Source organism: Antennarius striatus, chromosome 17, assembly GCF_040054535.1.
Source record: "Antennarius striatus isolate MH-2024 chromosome 17, ASM4005453v1, whole genome shotgun sequence".
NCBI lineage: Eukaryota > Metazoa > Chordata > Actinopteri > Lophiiformes > Antennariidae > Antennarius > Antennarius striatus.
This window is the reverse complement of record NC_090792.1, coordinates 11,931,897-11,949,721: the sequence shown is the minus strand read 5'-3', so window position 1 is coordinate 11,949,721 and position 17,825 is coordinate 11,931,897. Positions and strand designations below refer to the sequence as shown.

The 17,825-nt window shown below is 42.3% G+C and overlaps 4 protein-coding genes across 4 annotated transcripts; 2 read left to right on the top strand and 2 right to left on the bottom strand.

Annotated features, from left to right (window-relative positions):
* Positions 1-3,380, top strand: LOC137611172 (Krueppel-like factor 11). The gene is made up of 4 exons (XM_068339228.1): positions 1-157; positions 900-1,178; positions 1,496-2,456; positions 2,640-3,380. Exons 1-4 carry the CDS (start codon positions 119-121, stop codon positions 2,939-2,941), a joined length of 1,581 nt encoding a protein of 526 aa, XP_068195329.1. The 5' UTR covers positions 1-118; the 3' UTR covers positions 2,942-3,380.
* A 547-nt stretch (positions 3,381-3,927) lies between these two features.
* Positions 3,928-7,021, top strand: dnaaf2 (dynein axonemal assembly factor 2). The gene has a single exon (XM_068339226.1). It carries the CDS (start codon positions 5,119-5,121, stop codon positions 6,889-6,891), a length of 1,773 nt encoding a protein of 590 aa, XP_068195327.1. The 5' UTR covers positions 3,928-5,118; the 3' UTR covers positions 6,892-7,021.
* A 38-nt stretch (positions 7,022-7,059) lies between these two features.
* On the bottom strand, positions 7,060-11,482 carry lrr1 (leucine rich repeat protein 1). Its single transcript, XM_068338919.1, has 5 exons — positions 10,976-11,482; positions 9,644-9,742; positions 8,676-8,928; positions 7,998-8,472; positions 7,060-7,915 (listed from the first exon to the last, which is right to left on the bottom strand). Exons 1-5 carry the CDS (start codon positions 11,156-11,158, stop codon positions 7,660-7,662), a joined length of 1,266 nt encoding a protein of 421 aa, XP_068195020.1. The 5' UTR covers positions 11,159-11,482; the 3' UTR covers positions 7,060-7,659.
* A 2,724-nt stretch (positions 11,483-14,206) lies between these two features.
* On the bottom strand, positions 14,207-17,705 carry si:dkey-13p1.4 (transmembrane protein 151B). The gene is made up of 2 exons (XM_068339480.1): positions 17,577-17,705; positions 14,207-15,838 (listed from the first exon to the last, which is right to left on the bottom strand). Exons 1-2 carry the CDS (start codon positions 17,703-17,705, stop codon positions 14,207-14,209), a joined length of 1,761 nt encoding a protein of 586 aa, XP_068195581.1.
* Between the last annotated feature and the right edge of the window lie 120 nt (positions 17,706-17,825).

The following is a 17,825-nucleotide window of genomic DNA, read 5'->3' as shown; positions in this document are numbered from 1 at the left end:
TGAGAGAAAAGAGAGTCAGTCAGAGAAAAAACGGCCTCAACCCAACCCTGTAGACAGCAGCACTGGCGCCCGCTGGCTCTTTGTTGTTTAAAGTGATATCTACTAATTTTCTTCCTCAATGCCATCGCGAAATATTATAGAGATGGAGTCGAATGGGGTAAGACATTTTTCTTACTCAAGCTTTGGCGCGACATTTATTATTTCAATTCAGTGACATTCAGTTATTTACCGAGTGATTTAAATTTTCAAAATGTTTAATATATTATTAATGTTTTTTTCCCCCCACACATTATTTGAAACATTTTGTGGTCATTCTGTTTTTTTAAGTTTAGAAAAAATATACGATAATTTAAAATAAAATGCAATTTGGAGACACGCAGAACCCCTTCTCGTTTCAATAATTTCTTAATTCTGAATGTGTTTATTTGAAGGATGATATTTGAAGGATGATAAGCATCTTTTGTTGACAGTAAATTTTTTCAGCTGTAACCTGGGCCCACTTCCTGATACAAACCCGCTTTATGGGGATTTCACATGGGTCATCTGGGCAGCACGTCACCGCTTGGTCTATATTTGGCAATGGGAGGTGTCCTGGCTTAGCGCCAGAGGCAACACGCACTGGGCTGGGGTGCATGCTTAGTCACCAACGCCAGCCACTCAGTTTTCAACATCAATTTCTTATTTAGGGTAAACGATTGAACGGATATTACATAAAAATATTTATTCTGCATAGCAATTTTAAAATATTTCCCTTGTTTGAATGATGCTTTGGTCGCACATGTCATAAGTTTAGTCAGCGTAGTGTGTCATGCATTTGAAAGTAACCGTGATCATCCAGATGATGTGGCGATGTTGTATTGTACTTCCTCTATCTAATGTTTGATCATTGTTCCTGTCAGATGGAGTACATGGTTCGTTGTCGGTCCCGTGGGAAGAGAAGGAGGAATGACAGCGAACAGTCTTTCTCAAGTGGATCCTCTGGGCTGGAGTACACAGATCTGGAGGCTGCTGAAGCGTTGGTGTGCATGAGTTCTTGGGGCCAGAGTAATTTTCTCAATGGCAAAAAGCCAACCCCCTGCAAGGCCAGACCTCTCACCCCAGCTTCAGATTCCTGTGATTCCCTCATACCACCAGAACTTCCAGAACCATCAAAGGACTTTGTGTCCCTGTCTTCCCTGGTAAGAGACTTCTCATCATGTACAAGTCCCCTCTTAATGATACTTTGAACCAGAAATAGACATGGAGAACATTGAGAAAGCTTAGGAAGAACAGAAAAGCCTTGACACAAAGGGTTTGACCTTCAAACAGTGCTTTTCTCTTCGAGGCAGGGTCATAAAAATCACAGTTTACAGCTGAGAGTGATCATTATTCTTGAGTGGACCTGCTTGCCAACTGTGATACTTATGCAAACACATTTTTCCTGTTGGATTAGAGAGACTCCCATTGATGTTGCAATGGTTAGTTCTCCTAATGTTCTTCTCATTTCTCTTTCCAGTGTATGACTCCCCCTCACAGCCCCAGCTTCACTGAGACCTCAGTGCACCAATCAAACTCCGGCTTGGCTGTGTCCTCACAACAATGTGGGTCTGGGCTCCAACATCCTGTCCTGGCACCCAGTGCTGACAAGACATCTTTGCTCCCCCGTCTGGCTCAGCCCTGCAGGGCCATGGCGACCAGCGTCATCCGCCACACTGCAGACAGCACCCCCTGCCAACAACACATTCCAGTGGCCCCTGATCTACCGAAAGCTACAGACAGACCAACAGCTTCAGTGTTCTGTCAGCAGCAGCAGCAACAACAGCATCGCATTAGAAAGACTGATCACACAAATACACTTTTATCTCCTCCTCCTATCACACCTGAATTATCTGTCTCAAAAACAGAGCCTCAAACATCTCCCTCACCCTTTTCGGACAGTTTTTCCAGCCCCACTCATGTCAGTTCCAAAACAGCCAATAGTTCACCCACTCCCATCGCTCCGGCAACACTGTCCCTGCCTCCCATCACCAGCCCTCAGATCATCTGCCAGATGATCCCTGTCAGCAGTCAATCAGGTCTAATCTCAGCATTCATCCCTGGGGCAGTGAAGACGTCTGACAGTGGGGTGAAGACCACCACACCCATCCTGTCCCAGTACGCCTCAGGTAATGCCCCCGCTGTGCAGCAACCCCTCATCATGGGCTCAACGGTGCCCCAGGGCACCGTGATGCTGGTTCTCCCTCAGCCGTCAGTGTCTCAACCCCCTCACTTCCAGCAATCTGTCATGACCCTGGGGAACACCAAGTTGCTACCTCTGGCTCCAGCCCCTGTCTATATGCCCGCCACCCACACCACCGGGACAACAGTTACAAAAATGGACTTTTTACGACGGAGGAACTACGTGTGCAACTTCCCCAGCTGTAGGAAGACTTATTTTAAGAGCTCACACCTCAAGGCTCACTTAAGAACACACACAGGTGAGGGTTTGCTTCATGCTGATGAGTCATAGATCCTGTTTGTTAGTCATTCTTTGGCGTCTTGAGTCTTGATGGGAAGTGTGAGCTCATTGCTATATCCCAGAAACTTAATGGTGTGGTGATAAGCTTTTATGACTGCGATGTAACTCACCTACTGACTCATTACTTTCCTGTTTGTCGTAGGGGAGAAGCCTTTCGGCTGCAGCTGGGACGGCTGTGATAAGAGGTTCGCCCGCTCAGATGAGCTCTCCCGTCACCGGCGAACACACACCGGCGAGAAGAAATTTGTTTGTCCAGTGTGCGAGCGGAGATTCATGCGCAGCGATCATCTCAACAAACACGCACGACGTCATATGACCACAAAGAAAATTCCTTCCTGGCAGGCTGATGTTCAGAGCCTGAACAAAATGGCTTCTGGAAAAACACCGCCCTCCAAACCAAGCCTTGCCACACTAAGCATGCTGGTGCCTGCCGGCTCTAGGTAGACACACACTGTCATGCCACCCACCTCCTAAACATTGCTGGGAGCAGGCAAACACACAGGATTGCTGCTATTTCACTTTTGGGAGTGAAAGGAAGAACATGCACTGGAATCTTTTCTTCTCTTGAACTGCTCATTTGTACGGAAATTTATTTCCTGAAAGTTTCCTTGTTTACTTTTGAACAACTGATGTGTATGCACCATCACCAAAGCCTTTGTATGAAGTCTGTCTTACACGTTTCATTTTCTCCTCCCTTCCCACAACACTTTTAAACAACAATGTAAACACTCTTAAATCGTGTTAAAATGGTAAATGAGTGTGATGTGAATGTATTGTTTGTTTTATCATGAAGTGCATTTATTTGTTATATTTGGGAAAATGTTAACTTGAAAAAACGTAAATATGAATGATTAGTCATGATTGATGTAATTTTGCCTTGATTCTATTTCCATTTCTAACTTTTACTATTATTTAATACATATTTGTAATAAACAAGATTAACTGAGTAATCATGCTTTTCATGACGTTCTCATTATCTAAACTAAGAAAAAACAAGGTGTGTGGAACATGGCAGTCTTTCTTGTTTCTCATACTCAAGTGCAATAATTGGTGACTTCCTGCGTCCTGTCTGTCACACCGATTACCGACAACCCCCCCCCCCGCTAACTGACTGAACAGAAACATTTTTTGGTATTCTAAACACACTGTTAGTGAGACCATTCAAGGACGTTGTGTCTGGTTTGCCAGCTCAGAGGGCCTGATGAGATTTATTTCAACCTAATCACCTCAGTCTCATGGGAATTAGGCTGTGGGACCATTCCATAGCACACCACTGGGTTTTACTGATCTGAAACGATTCAGTAAACAACATACGTACTGATAAATAAAAATAATAAAAGTTCCCATGCTGCTGGACCAATAGTTTTCTCTGATGCCTCTAACTTCTCACGCACTCCCACATTTCTCAGAGACGGGCCACGCCCATTCCAATCAAACGGTGGGAAACATGAACTGTCAGGGGTGTGACCAATCAGCTCTCTTGTTTCCGTGCCCGCCCCTTTGTCTTACTGACCGACATACTCGCCGGTTTCGCTCTGCCTGGATGAGGTCTACAGCGACACCTGCTGATTGTTTTCAGACATTACTACATGAACGGCATCTAGGATGAAAAAAACTGCTGAAGAAAAAAACTGTAAAGATAAATTCATTCATTCATCCATTCATTCATTCGTTACTGTGAATCCTAAACAGTTTTAGGTTGTCCACGTCGCTCTACCGTTTCATATATTTTTATTTTTCAGATGTAATCCCAAGCCCAGCTGATTCCGCTTCAGGTCATACATGAACTATGGCATCCGAACGAATTTGGGTTCACCTTACCTCCTTTTTGTTCCTTTAATCGTTTAATATTTACCCCTCTTTAATCTTTTAAGTCTTTAAAGTTGTTATTTAAGGTTGAGCCTCGAATGAACTGCAAACCAACAATGAGAAGTACAAGCGTAGTGTTGGTGTCTCATCATCTGATCTAGAATTACCACAAACTTTATTGAGTCTGTAAAGCTTTTACAAAGATTTTGGGTGAGGCATTTTTCTGATTTCTAGATTTCAACCCCTCTGTACGTCGCTGTAGAGAAATAGGAATCAAAATACTGCTAATGTCCATTAGAGTTCGTTCTCTGAACATATTACTGGATGTGTCCTCTGCTAAGTACTCAAGTTTTGTGTTTGTACGTTTAGTGGACGTTCCTTAATTAAAAAGTTGTTCCTAGTATTGTTTTTTTAAAAAAAATCATGTTATACAGGACAGTCTTTATTCTAGCAAGGTATGAAAATGGAGTATCGCTGAAACCCTAAAATATTTACAGTTTCTGTTTAACACACTAAATCATGTTTTAAGCAGTTACACAATTATAGAACTTCAGCAGTCATTTTTAAATTTATTTATCAAAGCGCGTCGGTTTGCGGCGACAGAGGAAATCCTAGGGAAACATTTTCCTGTTACACCACTGACTGTTGCTATAGTTACGTCAACACAGCTGTGGTATTGACATAAAACGAAGCTTTATTCTACCTTTTTCTGACGATGACGACTTGTTGTACTGTTTTAATTTAGGAAACCCTTTTTCTGGATAATTCTTCTGATCTACTTCACGAACGAAAGTTGAGGTTCCCTCAAAGACATGGACGTGACTGAGGATGAAATTGACCAGCTGGCAAGAGCTTTAAAAGAAAAGAAATTCAGGGAAATGCTGTGTGAGTATGCCCAAGAATTATCAGACCCCGAAAATAACAGGAGGTATGAAAAGGAGATTGACATGATGGAGCAGGACAGAGATCAGGAGCCTAATTTTTTCTACCCGCAACCATTTAGGTGCCTAAAGACAAGTATGAACAACAAGCAGAAGTGTTTTATTAACATCTGCTCCAGTGAAGCAGCTGACAAGCCTTACACCACACCAATGGTGGAGAAGTCGCGCCAAGAGTGGACCCTGCCTCACTTTTTGTCTCCAGGGAGGTCAGACAGAGATCCTAAAGGGAACAAGTTCATGATCTATGACATCACTTTTCACCCGGAAACTCTCGACATTGCAAGCAAAAATGTAAAATTCATGGAAACATTGGTGACTATAGCAGTTGCAACAATTCAGAAGGTTTTTAAAGTGACCCTGGATAAAAAAAATGTAACAGAGATTAAAACTAAATACAAAGGCGCAATCCAGCCTGGTATCCTCCGAAGTCCTTCACCTGGACATGAGAACAAGGAGCCCTCAGAGGAGCATGACCCGCTTGCACTCCCGAATCCAGATGAAAATAGAACTGCTACACCCCCACAAGCTGCTCTCAAAAAATCACTTGTGACCACAGACAGCAGTGAGGCTCATACCCAAGAGAAAACCACACCAAACCACACAATAAAGTATCGATCATTCATTGATATACAAGATTTCAGCTGCTCCAGAACCAACTCAGTGAAAAGCTCCAGGCCTAAAGAGATTGTTGTTACTATTGACCTGCCACTTCTGAAAGCAGCAAATGATGCCAGCCTGGAGATACAAGAGAGGAGGCTGCTGCTGGAGTCCGACAAACCAGCGTACAGGCTGGAGCTGCCTTTAACCTACCCCGTGGACGGAGATAAAGGAGAGGCTAAATTCAATAAACAGAAAGGACAGCTGACAGTAACACTTCCTGTTCTTCTTTCTTGTGAAGTTTCTGACTTTGCTGTGGGACCCGCCGAGACTGCAGCTAGTGATGATGAAAGGCAGGAAAAAAGGGAAGCTGTGGAGGTGGATACATGGATGGAAAATGAAAAAGGAGGTGATGAGGAAGAGGAAAGGAAGAAGGATGAAAGACATATTGAAGAGGAGAAGTACAGAAAGGAGAAAGGGCAGGACAAAATGATCATCACAGAAAACTGTGAGGAGAAAGAGGATATTACTTTGGAGGAAGCAGTAAAACAGAAACAAGAAGGCCAAGAAAGTGTGAAAGAAGAAAAGATAGAGCAGACACAGGAAAATGAAGTTAGAAATTCAAACACACAGAAAAGGCAGCATCTTGATTATTTATATGAGGACAGATGTGAAGAATTGAGGAAAGACAAACCATTTCTACTCGACAATGCTCGACGCCAGAGCATTGAGAGCTGCAGCTTTCCCAAGGCAAATGAAGAGTTCAGCACGAAGCCTGAAACAGATGACACAATCAAGTCAACAGGTTCAGACAGTGGGGTCGCACTCTGCTCTGAGGAACTGGCCATGGGGTCAGTAAACCAGAAGGGGAACGTAGATGAAGATGACGTGCCAGCAGTGCAAATCTTTCGAAACCCAGAGCCCAAAAACGAGCCTCCACCTGTGTTACGGGAAATCGATCGACAAGGGAACGAGACGATCATCAAGGATCATTCCACATCTGCTGGGTTCACCTTCCAAAACTCCCTGATTTATGAGCTGGACTGAGAATTCCGCTCAAAGGTTCAGAGAAAGTTGTCTGTGATTTTGAATTTGCAGATGTTTGACTGCAAAAATAATTAATGTTCACATTTTAAAACGACATTGGTCTTCATTCATCACAAAATAACATATTAGAATGTCCAATAAAGAGTTATTTATAACAAAATTGTGAATATTTTATTTCATTGAACTTTTTACATTATGAAACTTGTGGGTCATTAGTACAGTATAAAAACAGATCCCTCTACTCAGACTCCCAGTAACTGTGTTAAGGAAAAAACTAATTAATACCTTGTTTTTTATCCCCCTGGCACATAGAAGTAGGTAAGTGGGAGAACCTGCAGTTTTCTTTAGGACGCAATACAATCAGAGAAGACGTGTGACACTTTCACACTAACCCTTTTATCATTTTGTGCCAGTGCTGCTGTTAGCTTTTTAAAGGCAGTGTCACTCGATTACACACAGAGAAAGGAACTAAGAAAGATATTGTTTCTTTCTGCGTTTTTGACACGAAGGAAGTACAACATAAGTTTGCTGTAAGTGTAAAACTGCTTCGAGGACCTTGAAAAAGAAAGCTTAACAGTCAAGATTCTTCTTTCAGTCTGGAGCTTCAGCAGAAAATGAGTCAAATGATCTGTGGATTCGTCCTGATGTTGTTGCTTTGTCTCCTTCGCTATCTCACAACTTGCAGTTGTGAAAACCACAGCTGTCTCTAGTTCTTTGTTTATTTCTTGTCAAAAATGTGAGGTCACCGATCAATTAGTTTCTTCTTCCTCATCTGATTCCTCTTTGGAGGGAGTTGTCTAGAAATTCAGAGTAGCAGGAAAGGGAGCAGAAGTGCTGCTGCACCGGAGCATCTGTGCCCCCCATGTCGTCCACCAGGACCACCGTGTGAGAGACTTGGTGCAAGTTCATGCTGACAGCAGTCTGAATGTAGAAACTGATGCAGACGCTGCCGCATTCGCAGGTCTTGGCTACTTCCAGGTCGCGACACAAGTGGGCAGGGATGAGGTGAGGTCCGTACGGAATCCTGTGAATGAGATAGAATGCCATTAGGAGTTAACTATACACACCGGTATATGAAGCACAACTACAATGTGTTTATATCCAACCTGAGGTTGGCCACAGCTCTGGAAGCCAGTTCTTGAAGTGGAAGGGGAAACGAGAGTCTCATTTTGTGGTCCAAAGGATTAGGTTGGACAAAAGGATTTCCAAAAAAATCCAGGTTCTGCAGCCTCAGTCTCCGAAAGTCAGTGGGCAACACAGTCAGCTGGTTATGAGCTACCGACAGGAACCTCAGCTTCAGAAGGCGACCGATGTGGAACGGCAAGTGGATGAGCTCATTGTCATCCAACTTGAGGTTTACTAGCTCTTTGAGCAGACAGAACTCAGGGGGGAGAGACTGCAGGCGGTTCTGGCTGAGATCAAGGAGCTGGAGGGTTCGCTGCAGGGTGGACAGGCAGAGAGCCACGCTGAAGGCTTCCAGGTGATTATTGTGGAGGATGAGCTCAGAGAGGCAGCTGAGGTCACCGATCGTAGCAGGGAGCTTTTTGATGTGGTTGTTGCTGAGGTCGAGCTTGCGGAGAGCTGCAAATATCAGATGACATTTTTTTGATATATGATGAAACTTTTGGTGAAAATAATTACATTTCTTTCAATAGCATCATTTTACATTGACCTCTGTGTGAAATCAGTGGTGTGGAGCTTTAAAATTGTTAAACCTCACCACTCTGTATACATGTCTATGAAAATTAAAGGCTGTAACCAACAAACCCACAGATCCACTCTACCTTTAAGAGACAGCATCCGCATGTCCACTCGTGACAGTTTACAGTAGGAGACCTGCAGCTGCTCCAGAGAGTAAGGGAAGCTGGAGGTGAGCGGGTAATCCTTTTTGGACATGATGGTGAGCTTCTTCTTAGGTTGCTCTATGTCTTTGGCGCGAACAGGTGTGAGCGTGGAGAGAGGAAGGCTGCTCGTGTTGCTTCCTCTGTCTGCCAGGCGGGCAGCTGACAGGAAGTTCTTCAAGCTATTGGCGTCAGCCTGCAAATCAATAAATAATATTACAGGTGGGTCAGTAGATTAATAGGTAACAGGCACAGCAGAGTCAGCATGTCTTCTAAGGTGGGTGATCGGATTTCCTGAAATAGTCAACCTAAATTCTCTGGCCTGAATATCTTGACATACTTTCAATGAACATGATGAACTTAATGCTGTTGGGAATTTGAATGTGAATGACTCGTGTTAGATGGGATTAGTCACTACTGTAGAATTTGATGCAGTAAAAAATTAACTTACAAAAGAACCAGCAATGGAGGTATTCAATGATCTGTGATTTTTAAAGCATATTTTCTGGTGATAGTGTCAGTTTTCCCCCTTTCTTTTTATTTTACTTCTACAGGTTAACTGAAAATTGTTTTACACATTTGTTACAATTCAGTAACTCATATTTTCCATGATCATTTTCCTGCTGGGTGTGAGACACAGGGTGAATCTGGGTGAAAGCTGACCACAGGCTCCAGGAGCCAAGAAAGTTTTACAGCATCTGCAAATAATTCTGAGGCTGCTATGGTGTCTGTCGAGGCATCAGCTGGAGTCAGAACACGAATATCTGACTAGTTCGTACATGACTGAGTGGAACGCTAGACTCCTGTGTGACACATCTTCCAAGGAAATAAGTGTCGTCATCATAAGCCCCGAACAACAGCCAGTGTGTGCTTTTAAGTTTTAGTTACAACATGTTAGATGTCATACATACCTTACTCAAACAAATGTCAACAGCAGGTTCCTTCAATCTCACGGTGGCTTTGCCTTCCTCTACAAACCAAGTGAAGAACTTCTCTATGTTGTCTTTAAGCTGTAAAACAATGTTAGCCAATGTCAGTGATGGAAAAATACATGACAGGATAGCTGAGGACGACACTTGGCCAACAGTACAGTGTTTTCTACACTATAAGGTGCACTGGATTATGAGGCGCACTGTAGGTTTATGAGAAAATTATAGGCTTATAGTGCAGAAAATACTGTAATCACTTTCTCAACAAGTGCCGACTCTCAGTAGCTGGACATAGTAGCAGGTTTATATCTACAGCTGTGCCATTTCAAATCAAAAGTGGGAGCTTCTGTGATCCACCTGAAGAGAGCCTTTGAGAGCATGAAGATAACATCTAGGGTTTCCGATCTACATTGTTCTGGAAAAGATAATGCTAAATGTTTTGTTTTTCATTTATTTTGTTGTGTATCAAATTCCTAAATAACAACAAATGCTGTTGTCTGATGTATCAAGATATTAATACATTACAACACAAACATACACCACCAATGAATGAAATGAGGGGGGTGTATTGGTTCTAAGGGCTCTTTGTGGCACAAATGTACAAATGTACAGGATATATTCCCCCACCTGAATGGGAAGTTGATCAACATATAAACAGAAGCTAAAAAAGACAAAAAATAATGGACATAAACACCGATTAAAACACTGTACATATTGTCTAGTGTCTACATGCCTTAGGGGATAAACTCTGTCACTGCTTCCACAATTTTGCAAGTTCTGTTTTCACTCATGCCCTTTGTTAGTTTGTGAACAGGGTGATGCAGAAAAATACTGAAATGACTTGCATTAAACTTGATATTAGGTACAGTAAAACACATTTTTAGCGGTGACACATTTTCCTTATTTTCTCAAGAAATAGTTCATGGATCTTGATATGTCGAAAAATGGCAAATTTAGAAGGTTCTATCTACGATTACTGTATGTGGAATTTTGGGCTGATCTGAATAAAAAAATCAATTTAAATCAATTCTTATTAGACCACTAACCTTAAATTATTATTATTATTATAGAGCAATGAATGTAACCGACTTCCTATTCCTCTCTGTGTATGATGGGAATTGCATTGTTCTTGAAATTCTGTTGGAGTTATTAACAAAAGGCTTCAGTATCAATACTGAGTCAAAGTCATCGTGCAATCGGGGGTTGGAAACTACGTAAAGAACAACAGAGTTCATGGTTAATTTAAAAATCCGTCGTAAACAACCACTAGTTAGTTGCAGAAACGTGTGAAAGAGTCACAACAACAGCCCTGACCTTGTACTTTGAGCCCGCTCTGTCTTTGGCTGTGCAGATCATCATGTAAACGCAGCTCCGCTGACATGTCTTGTCTAAATGCTTCCCGATGGAGAGCACGGCTCTGGTCCCTTTCCCTCGACTTTTCATGCCAAACGTGGGCAGCATCCGATTCACCACCTCGACATCACACTGTAGCTTCATCGCAACCGAACACTTGAGACCGAAGTCCGCCTTTTACTGCCGAGTCTGCGGGAGAGCTAAGGCTTTGACTGCATTGCCAGGGAGGAAAACTTCCGTGATGAACGGTGACGTTGCTAACTAACGCGCTAGAAACACATCCGCGTCCGTCCTGAGCGTAAACAAGGCAGCTGCTAAACGGCTGTCAGTCTCGGTATCCATCCGCAACGGGTCTTCCGTGGCTTTACGAGCTTCCCTGATGTACCGGGTAAAATACCTACAGAGTACAAAGACTATAAAGCGGATGGCTTTTATCTGTCGGTTTCCTCACCGCTGTCTGATGTTAGCATGAGCTCGCGCGACTAGGAAGTGACGTCAGTGATGCGCTTGAGCGCTAAAAGTGAGGGGAAGACCTGTTTGTAGTCCAATCCACGTTCATGTCCTGGTTTAAAAACTTACTGATGAAAACCAATAATTTCTGTGAGAAACGAGATTATCTCTCTCTTTTCTATGAGAAGTTATCTCCTCTTATAACTCTCTGTACTGTTGAATAAGATAAACATTAAAAGTTGTAAGTGGCATCATTTAAAAAAAAAAAACAGTGGTCGGTTTTTAAATCCTTTTGGAGCATAAAAGAGCTTGACAGAAATATCTATGATATACAAGTTTATATAACAAAAAAAGTAAAGTTTCAAAATGTAATACCGTGCAAACTGTCGTTATATGAGAAAAGCATAAATAACAGGACAACTTCTGTCTTTAAATCAAAATAGTACAATACATTACCAGAAATATGAATGTAATGAGAATTCAAGTAAAATCTCAAATGAGCCAAAGCTGGAATATAATGTTTGGACTGTTTCACAAAGTCATTTCATTTATTACCTTTGGGATTAAAAAAAAAAAGAATGTCACAAAGAAATTATCCAGGTTCGCAAAGATACAGGACCCAGCAAGAACGCAAAGAGTTCATTGCCTTGTTCTCCATGTATTTATTGTATTTATTGAGGAGGCAATTAAAAAATAGGACCTAGATGTTGACAAAGGAGGAAAGAACAGGGAAGTAAAGTTCAGTAATTTAATGACAAAAAACTGAAATACACAAGAAAAATAAAGTCCCAGAAAGCACAGATACCCAAACAATAATTTTTTTAAAAAGCACATGAATGAACATTACCCACAAGGAAAATACCTTGAAAAGAAAATCCAAAGGCAGACAGAGTGAAAACAATAAAGAACATCAAATAGCAAAGCAAACCAACAACGGGCACAAGGAATTGCAAGGACTAAATGCACAGAATGTGGACACACACAGCCTGGTGGCACAGAGAGGCACAGACAACATGGGCCAGACCACAACCACAGACATGGGAAAGACAGGGACAGAAGTAAAAGGCAAGAAAATACAGGAAGTGACAAAAATGAAATCCTGGATCTACAAGACAACCCCCCACCCACCCACACACACACACAGGAAAAAGGACCATGTATGACAGGACAGGCTTTATTTGATTCTTGGGATTTATGGAACTCTGTCCATATCTTTTGCATACAACAGAAAGGCAGCGTCACCCACAGATTTTTAACTTATGGCTTATTGTCTTTGTTTCTAAAAAAGGTTTTTCATATATTTTGATTGTTAAATGATACTACATTGAATATATTTGTACCAATAAAACAATTCCTTTTAAACAGTGTAAGTTATTTCAGCATGTGATTTGCTCCAGGTTACTGATCAACAGACATGTAAGGTGAACTGTAAATATTCGACAGTAGAGGGAAAATCAGTTTATTGTAGTTAATGCCATTCTGATATTAATCATTGCAGTGAAAACTATTCTTTCCTCTATTTATTGCACTATCCCTCTTAGAAATAAAGGGCCATTGTCAGCCCAATATATATATTTATATTTATTTATATCTATAGTGAGAACATATTTTAACAGTGATTAGAATCCAGCATAATTCACCATGTAGTGTTATAAATCCGTTAAATACCGGTAGGCAATATGAATCCATCAAAGCCACTTTTATAGCTTACATTTTGATAATTTCTTTTGTTCATCACTCAGTATAGATTTCATCTTTAAATTTGTTTTGTTTTAAAAATTATTTGGAGAGAACGACAAAACTGAACTCTTTGATTTATTCTCCATAAGAATCAACTAAAACACATGACCTTCGATAACAACATGCAACATTGGTTTTTTTTTTACATGCCTGTATTTGACATGGATTTATTTTCCCTTCACATGCAACAGCACACAAAAGAGTAAGAATTAGTGAAGATTTTTTTCCCTGTGATTAAAAGAAAAAAGATTAAAAGAACAAGAAGCTGAGAATGTGGTTAAAGTTTATTTCATTTATTGCAGCAATTTGTATGTGATAATTGACCTGCTTGAAAGTTAGACTCCAAGTAGATTTTAATTGAAGCGCATTTGACCTGAGCAGCATCAAAATAAATCCCCCAGTAGACACAGAATGCCGACGGTGGTGGTGGCCGATGACTCTGCTAGCCTGATTGAAATGATGAAGTTGAAGTGAATCTGCACAGACTGAGCAGTGATGGGGAGATGGATGAATGTGCATAACCACAGCATGAAAGAAGACGGGTTATACAGTTATCCCCGCCGGGGCTCCAGCTCCCCGTGACCCGCTACTGTGGATAAAGCGGTTTGGATGATGAATGAGCTATTCTTTTGAACTGTTTTTGCCACAATAATTGTCTGCCCAGGAAAGAATGCCCTATGTAAACATTTACACACACAGTTTGTCACACTTCTACAACCACAGACACAGTTTTATTTCAGTACTAATATACAGTATGTATGAAGCTATGACCATTCGGTGAATAAAACTGATATTTCATCTATGATCTATCAATAAAAACTTTCTCCATCCATCCATCCATCCATCCATCCATCCATCCATGTATCTATCTATCAGTACATATCAGTTCATAGTTAACAGTATTCATCCTGACTGAGGATCAAATTATGGCCAACCCAACATTATAATTCATTATGAATGATTTTAAGCCATTTTAACTATAAAAGCCTTATCTGAAGTCCCTCACAGAGCTGTCTCCATACAGGATGACCCCCTGCGTATAAAATAACGCCTCACATCCCTCCCATCTTCTCGACTGCAGCCCTCAGATCGATGCACAATGAGAACTGGGAAGAAGCGGGCGTCCCTGTAGGTGGGTGGGCTGTCACTGAGGGCCAGCTGGCTGGAGTCGGAGCGGCAGCACTGCTCCTCCACACAGCAGGGGTCCGTCAGGTCGCTGCTGCGGCTCCTCCACAGGGCCACAGTGCAGTGGGAGCCGTACATGCGACAGAGAGAGAAGCGGGACGTGTCCGGCGAGAGGTGGGAATGGAACAGCGCTCTGCGGCAGGAGAAGATAGAGGAACAGCTGGAGCTGGTGACCATCCTCCTCCTGCCTCCTCCGGTGTCTCGTCCGTTCGGTTCGCTGCGTTGCTCGCAGTTGTCCGGGCTCTGGAGGGCGCCGTAGCTCTGAGCTGCTCGGCTGCCGTCTAGGTGGAAGCCGTTGGACGATACGCTGTGTTCAGTATCTTGTGATGAGTTACAATCTGCTGTGTTCATGTTGATCAGCATGGCCTCAGAGTAGCTAGGTACCACATGGTGGTTACAGCGGATGTGCCACTCTAATTCAGTGCTATCCAGTGTGTCTACTCTTGGAATAACACAACCAGTATTACTCCCAAAAGGTCTGTCCTCCTCTAAAGAGGGGCTGCTGCGCCTGTACTCCAAACCAAATAGTTTCTCTATGCGGTAGTGCACATAAGCAGTGCGGTACTCGATCAGCACTCTCAGAGGCCAGGACAACATCAGCAGAGCTGCTAGCCAGAAGGCGGTCTGTGAACTGTACCAAGGCATCCTGTCTGGATCGACATAAGCTATCAGGTTCTCTCTGAAGTCCGTGTTCTTCAGCTGCATCCCCTCCCTTGCTTCCATGTAATCGTCCAAACCCTCAATTTCAGAGAAGAATCTGGCTCTCTGGTTGAGGTAATCATTTTCTGGACCAGCTTCTGTGAAGCTGAAACATTTAGTAAACCGTAGCCGCGTTGCTTGATGCTCCTCTAAGCCTCTGAGGTCATGTGATACATCCTTCATCCCACAATGGCTGTAGTCAAACTCCCCCTCGGCGACGTGGGTGTTCACCCTCTCGTGGTACACCTGCGTCGTGGTGTAGGCGTCCCCGTTGCGGTATCGAGTGACTTGTCGAGTCCGTCGGACAAAATGGTAGCTGATGGCCTTCCACCAAATGCAAGGTTGGGCCTGTCGCATCAGCAGGATGCGCTCGTACACGCTGTCTACGTCTGCTTTGTACTGCAACTTGGTCCTGGCTCTGCAGTGCCAGCACTCCACCATGTATACAACATAGAGCATCATCAAGAAGGCCAGAGGGATGTAGATGTAGCCATCGGAGCAGGGGCTGTCGTGGTAGATCATTGAGTGCCCTCCGATTCCTATGCCAGGGGCCCCCCGCAGGGAGGAGGTGAGCGAGGCGGTGAAGGATGAAGTGAGGGCCGGGTTGAAGCTGATCTTAGTGACACGGGTCAGCTGGCACCAGGCCACCACGCCCAGGCAGCTGTACATGAGCAGGGAGAGCAGCAGACAGCGCCAGTGGGACTCCCGGCAGACGCAAGCACCCAAGGACTGCTTCACTGGATGCTGGTGCTGCAGAGGGGGGGAGAGATAGGGAAGAAGAACACGAAAGAAAAAGAGAGACACTAATGAATAGAAGGCACTTACAGTAATGAGCTCGTGAAATGAAGTAGTGACATTATGACTTGCAGCAGAATCGGTGCTGGTGCCGCACTATAAATTTCTAAGCTTCTTTCATTAGTCAGCATAAAGTAAATGAAACCCAACAGAGCTCAGTGGGATTCAATTCATTACTGTCCAAGGCTGTGAGTCCAAGCAGCTGACAAATGCTAATATTTATTGAGGTGTCTTCACACGTAAAACTATCACCTTAATATCAAAGTATGATTATTTCTGAGGCACTCATCACTGTTGATATTTAAATATCTCATAACAAAATATAGTATTTGGATTTACAATCAATATACATTAAAAAAATTATGAGCACCAGTTTAATCATATAATTTTAGTGAGGTCTCTATTTGTAAGTGTCATAACTGTGTGTGGGCTTAGTGTTCAGCATCAAATCAACAAATATTAATTTAAATATTTTTTATTTTTCAAAAACAAGGAATATTCCTACACTGGGATTCAAAAAGTTAAAATATTCTGTGATATTATCCAGATTAATTATATTAACAACTAGTAGTTTGTTGCAGCCCATCATGGAACACTTCATCTCATGTGTGCATTCATGTGATTAATCAGAGTGGTTGCATTTACACAAAGTGTTCCGACTAAACTTCTGTAAAGGAAGAGATGATGCTTGAAATACTGATCACAAGTTATAAATTCCTATTCTAAAAACACACTAGTCTGAAACAGCAAAAGAGATTTAACTCTTTACGCAGATTAAATGGCGTCAGATGGCAGCATTTGCGTGAAAGGAAGTAAGGTTCAAAGTTTCCCAGCTGAAAGATGTATTTTATCTCGTTATGGAAATCTAGTTTTTTACTTGCTTGATGGTACTTTCAAATAATCATGTCTGGTTCTTGGGGGCCAAACCCTCCTGGTAAAATCCTGTGTTGTTGTGAATTACCTCTGGTTCTTTTGCCGAGTGAAAGGATTTATGTTGACAAGCAGCCCATCTACTACTGAGCTGACAGAGGGGAAGGGATGTCACTTTGCTGGTTATTTATGGAGCAAACAGGGATGCAGTTTTAGTGAGGCAGAGAGGACAGACCTGTCAGCGGTCCAGGCTAACTGACTGCAGACATTTTAAACTTATGCACAAATTGTAGTCATTTTCTGGAAAAATATATAAAAAGATTTTGAAATATCGTGTTTAAATAGTTCATGTTATGTAAAGTGCATTTATAATTCTTTTCCATAGCTGGCAACCTGTTTAATATCACACAATGAATCAGTAATTACATAATGGCAATGACAGTAAACACAAACATTTAAAGTTATAATTATAGGACTTATCAACACCTGAATTCATGGTCTGGTTTTGTATTTTGTTTGTGAGTAAGTCTGTTTCCACATAACTTGTTTTTGCAGCTTCTAAATGGAATGTGTAATTCTGATGGGGAATAAGAAGAGAGGTGCGGTGATGGATGAAAGAAGATATCATTTTCTGGTGATCCATGATGACAGAAATTACAATTTAATATGCACACATGATTCAATCACCTATATGAGTTAGTTTATTTTTTGTTAGAACAAGGTTATTTTTCAGAATTTCTGCTTTTTTGTAAGTAACTAACATACTTGAACTATTTTAATCTTGATTAATTTTTTTTGTAAGGTCATTTGTGTGTTCACATACCTCCTCCAGGACATTGCTTTCAGCCGGTGCGTCTTCCTCCTCCTCCTCCTCCTCCAGCTCCTCTCCCTCATCATTTGTGGGAGCGCTGGTCGACGTGTCCTCCGCGGGATCCGGATAAGAGGAGAGCATGCTGCACTTTTCTCATGTCAAAGTGAGATTATAAAGTCACCGTTTTCTTATTCGCTCGATCTGCTTCCTCAGTTCGCTCCCCCTTCTGGGCCCCTTTCATCCCCGCTCCGTGTGGGCCGG

Excerpts from the sequence above, each read along its gene's own strand:
- LOC137611172 (XM_068339228.1), top strand. The coding sequence starts at position 119 with ATGCCATCGCGAAATATTATAGAGATGGAGTCGAATGGG. Across the intron at positions 1,179-1,495 it reads TTGTGTCCCTGTCTTCCCTG|TGTATGACTCCCCCTCACAG; the intron begins GTAAGAGACTTC and ends TTCTCTTTCCAG. Across the intron at positions 2,457-2,639 it reads TCACTTAAGAACACACACAG|GGGAGAAGCCTTTCGGCTGC; the intron begins GTGAGGGTTTGC and ends TGTTTGTCGTAG.
- dnaaf2 (XM_068339226.1), top strand. The coding sequence starts at position 5,119 with ATGGACGTGACTGAGGATGAAATTGACCAGCTGGCAAGAGCTTTAAAA.
- lrr1 (XM_068338919.1), bottom strand. The coding sequence starts at position 11,158 with ATGAAGCTACAGTGTGATGTCGAGGTGGTGAATCGGATGCTGCCCACG. Across the intron at positions 9,743-10,975 it reads GAGCGGGCTCAAAGTACAAG|CTTAAAGACAACATAGAGAA; the intron begins GTCAGGGCTGTT and ends ATTGTTTTACAG. Across the intron at positions 7,916-7,997 it reads AGAGCTGTGGCCAACCTCAG|GATTCCGTACGGACCTCACC; the intron begins GTTGGATATAAA and ends TCTCATTCACAG.
- si:dkey-13p1.4 (XM_068339480.1), bottom strand. The coding sequence starts at position 17,705 with ATGCTCTCCTCTTATCCGGATCCCGCGGAGGACACGTCGACCAGCGCT. Across the intron at positions 15,839-17,576 it reads AAAGCAATGTCCTGGAGGAG|CACCAGCATCCAGTGAAGCA; the intron begins GTATGTGAACAC and ends CCCCCTCTGCAG.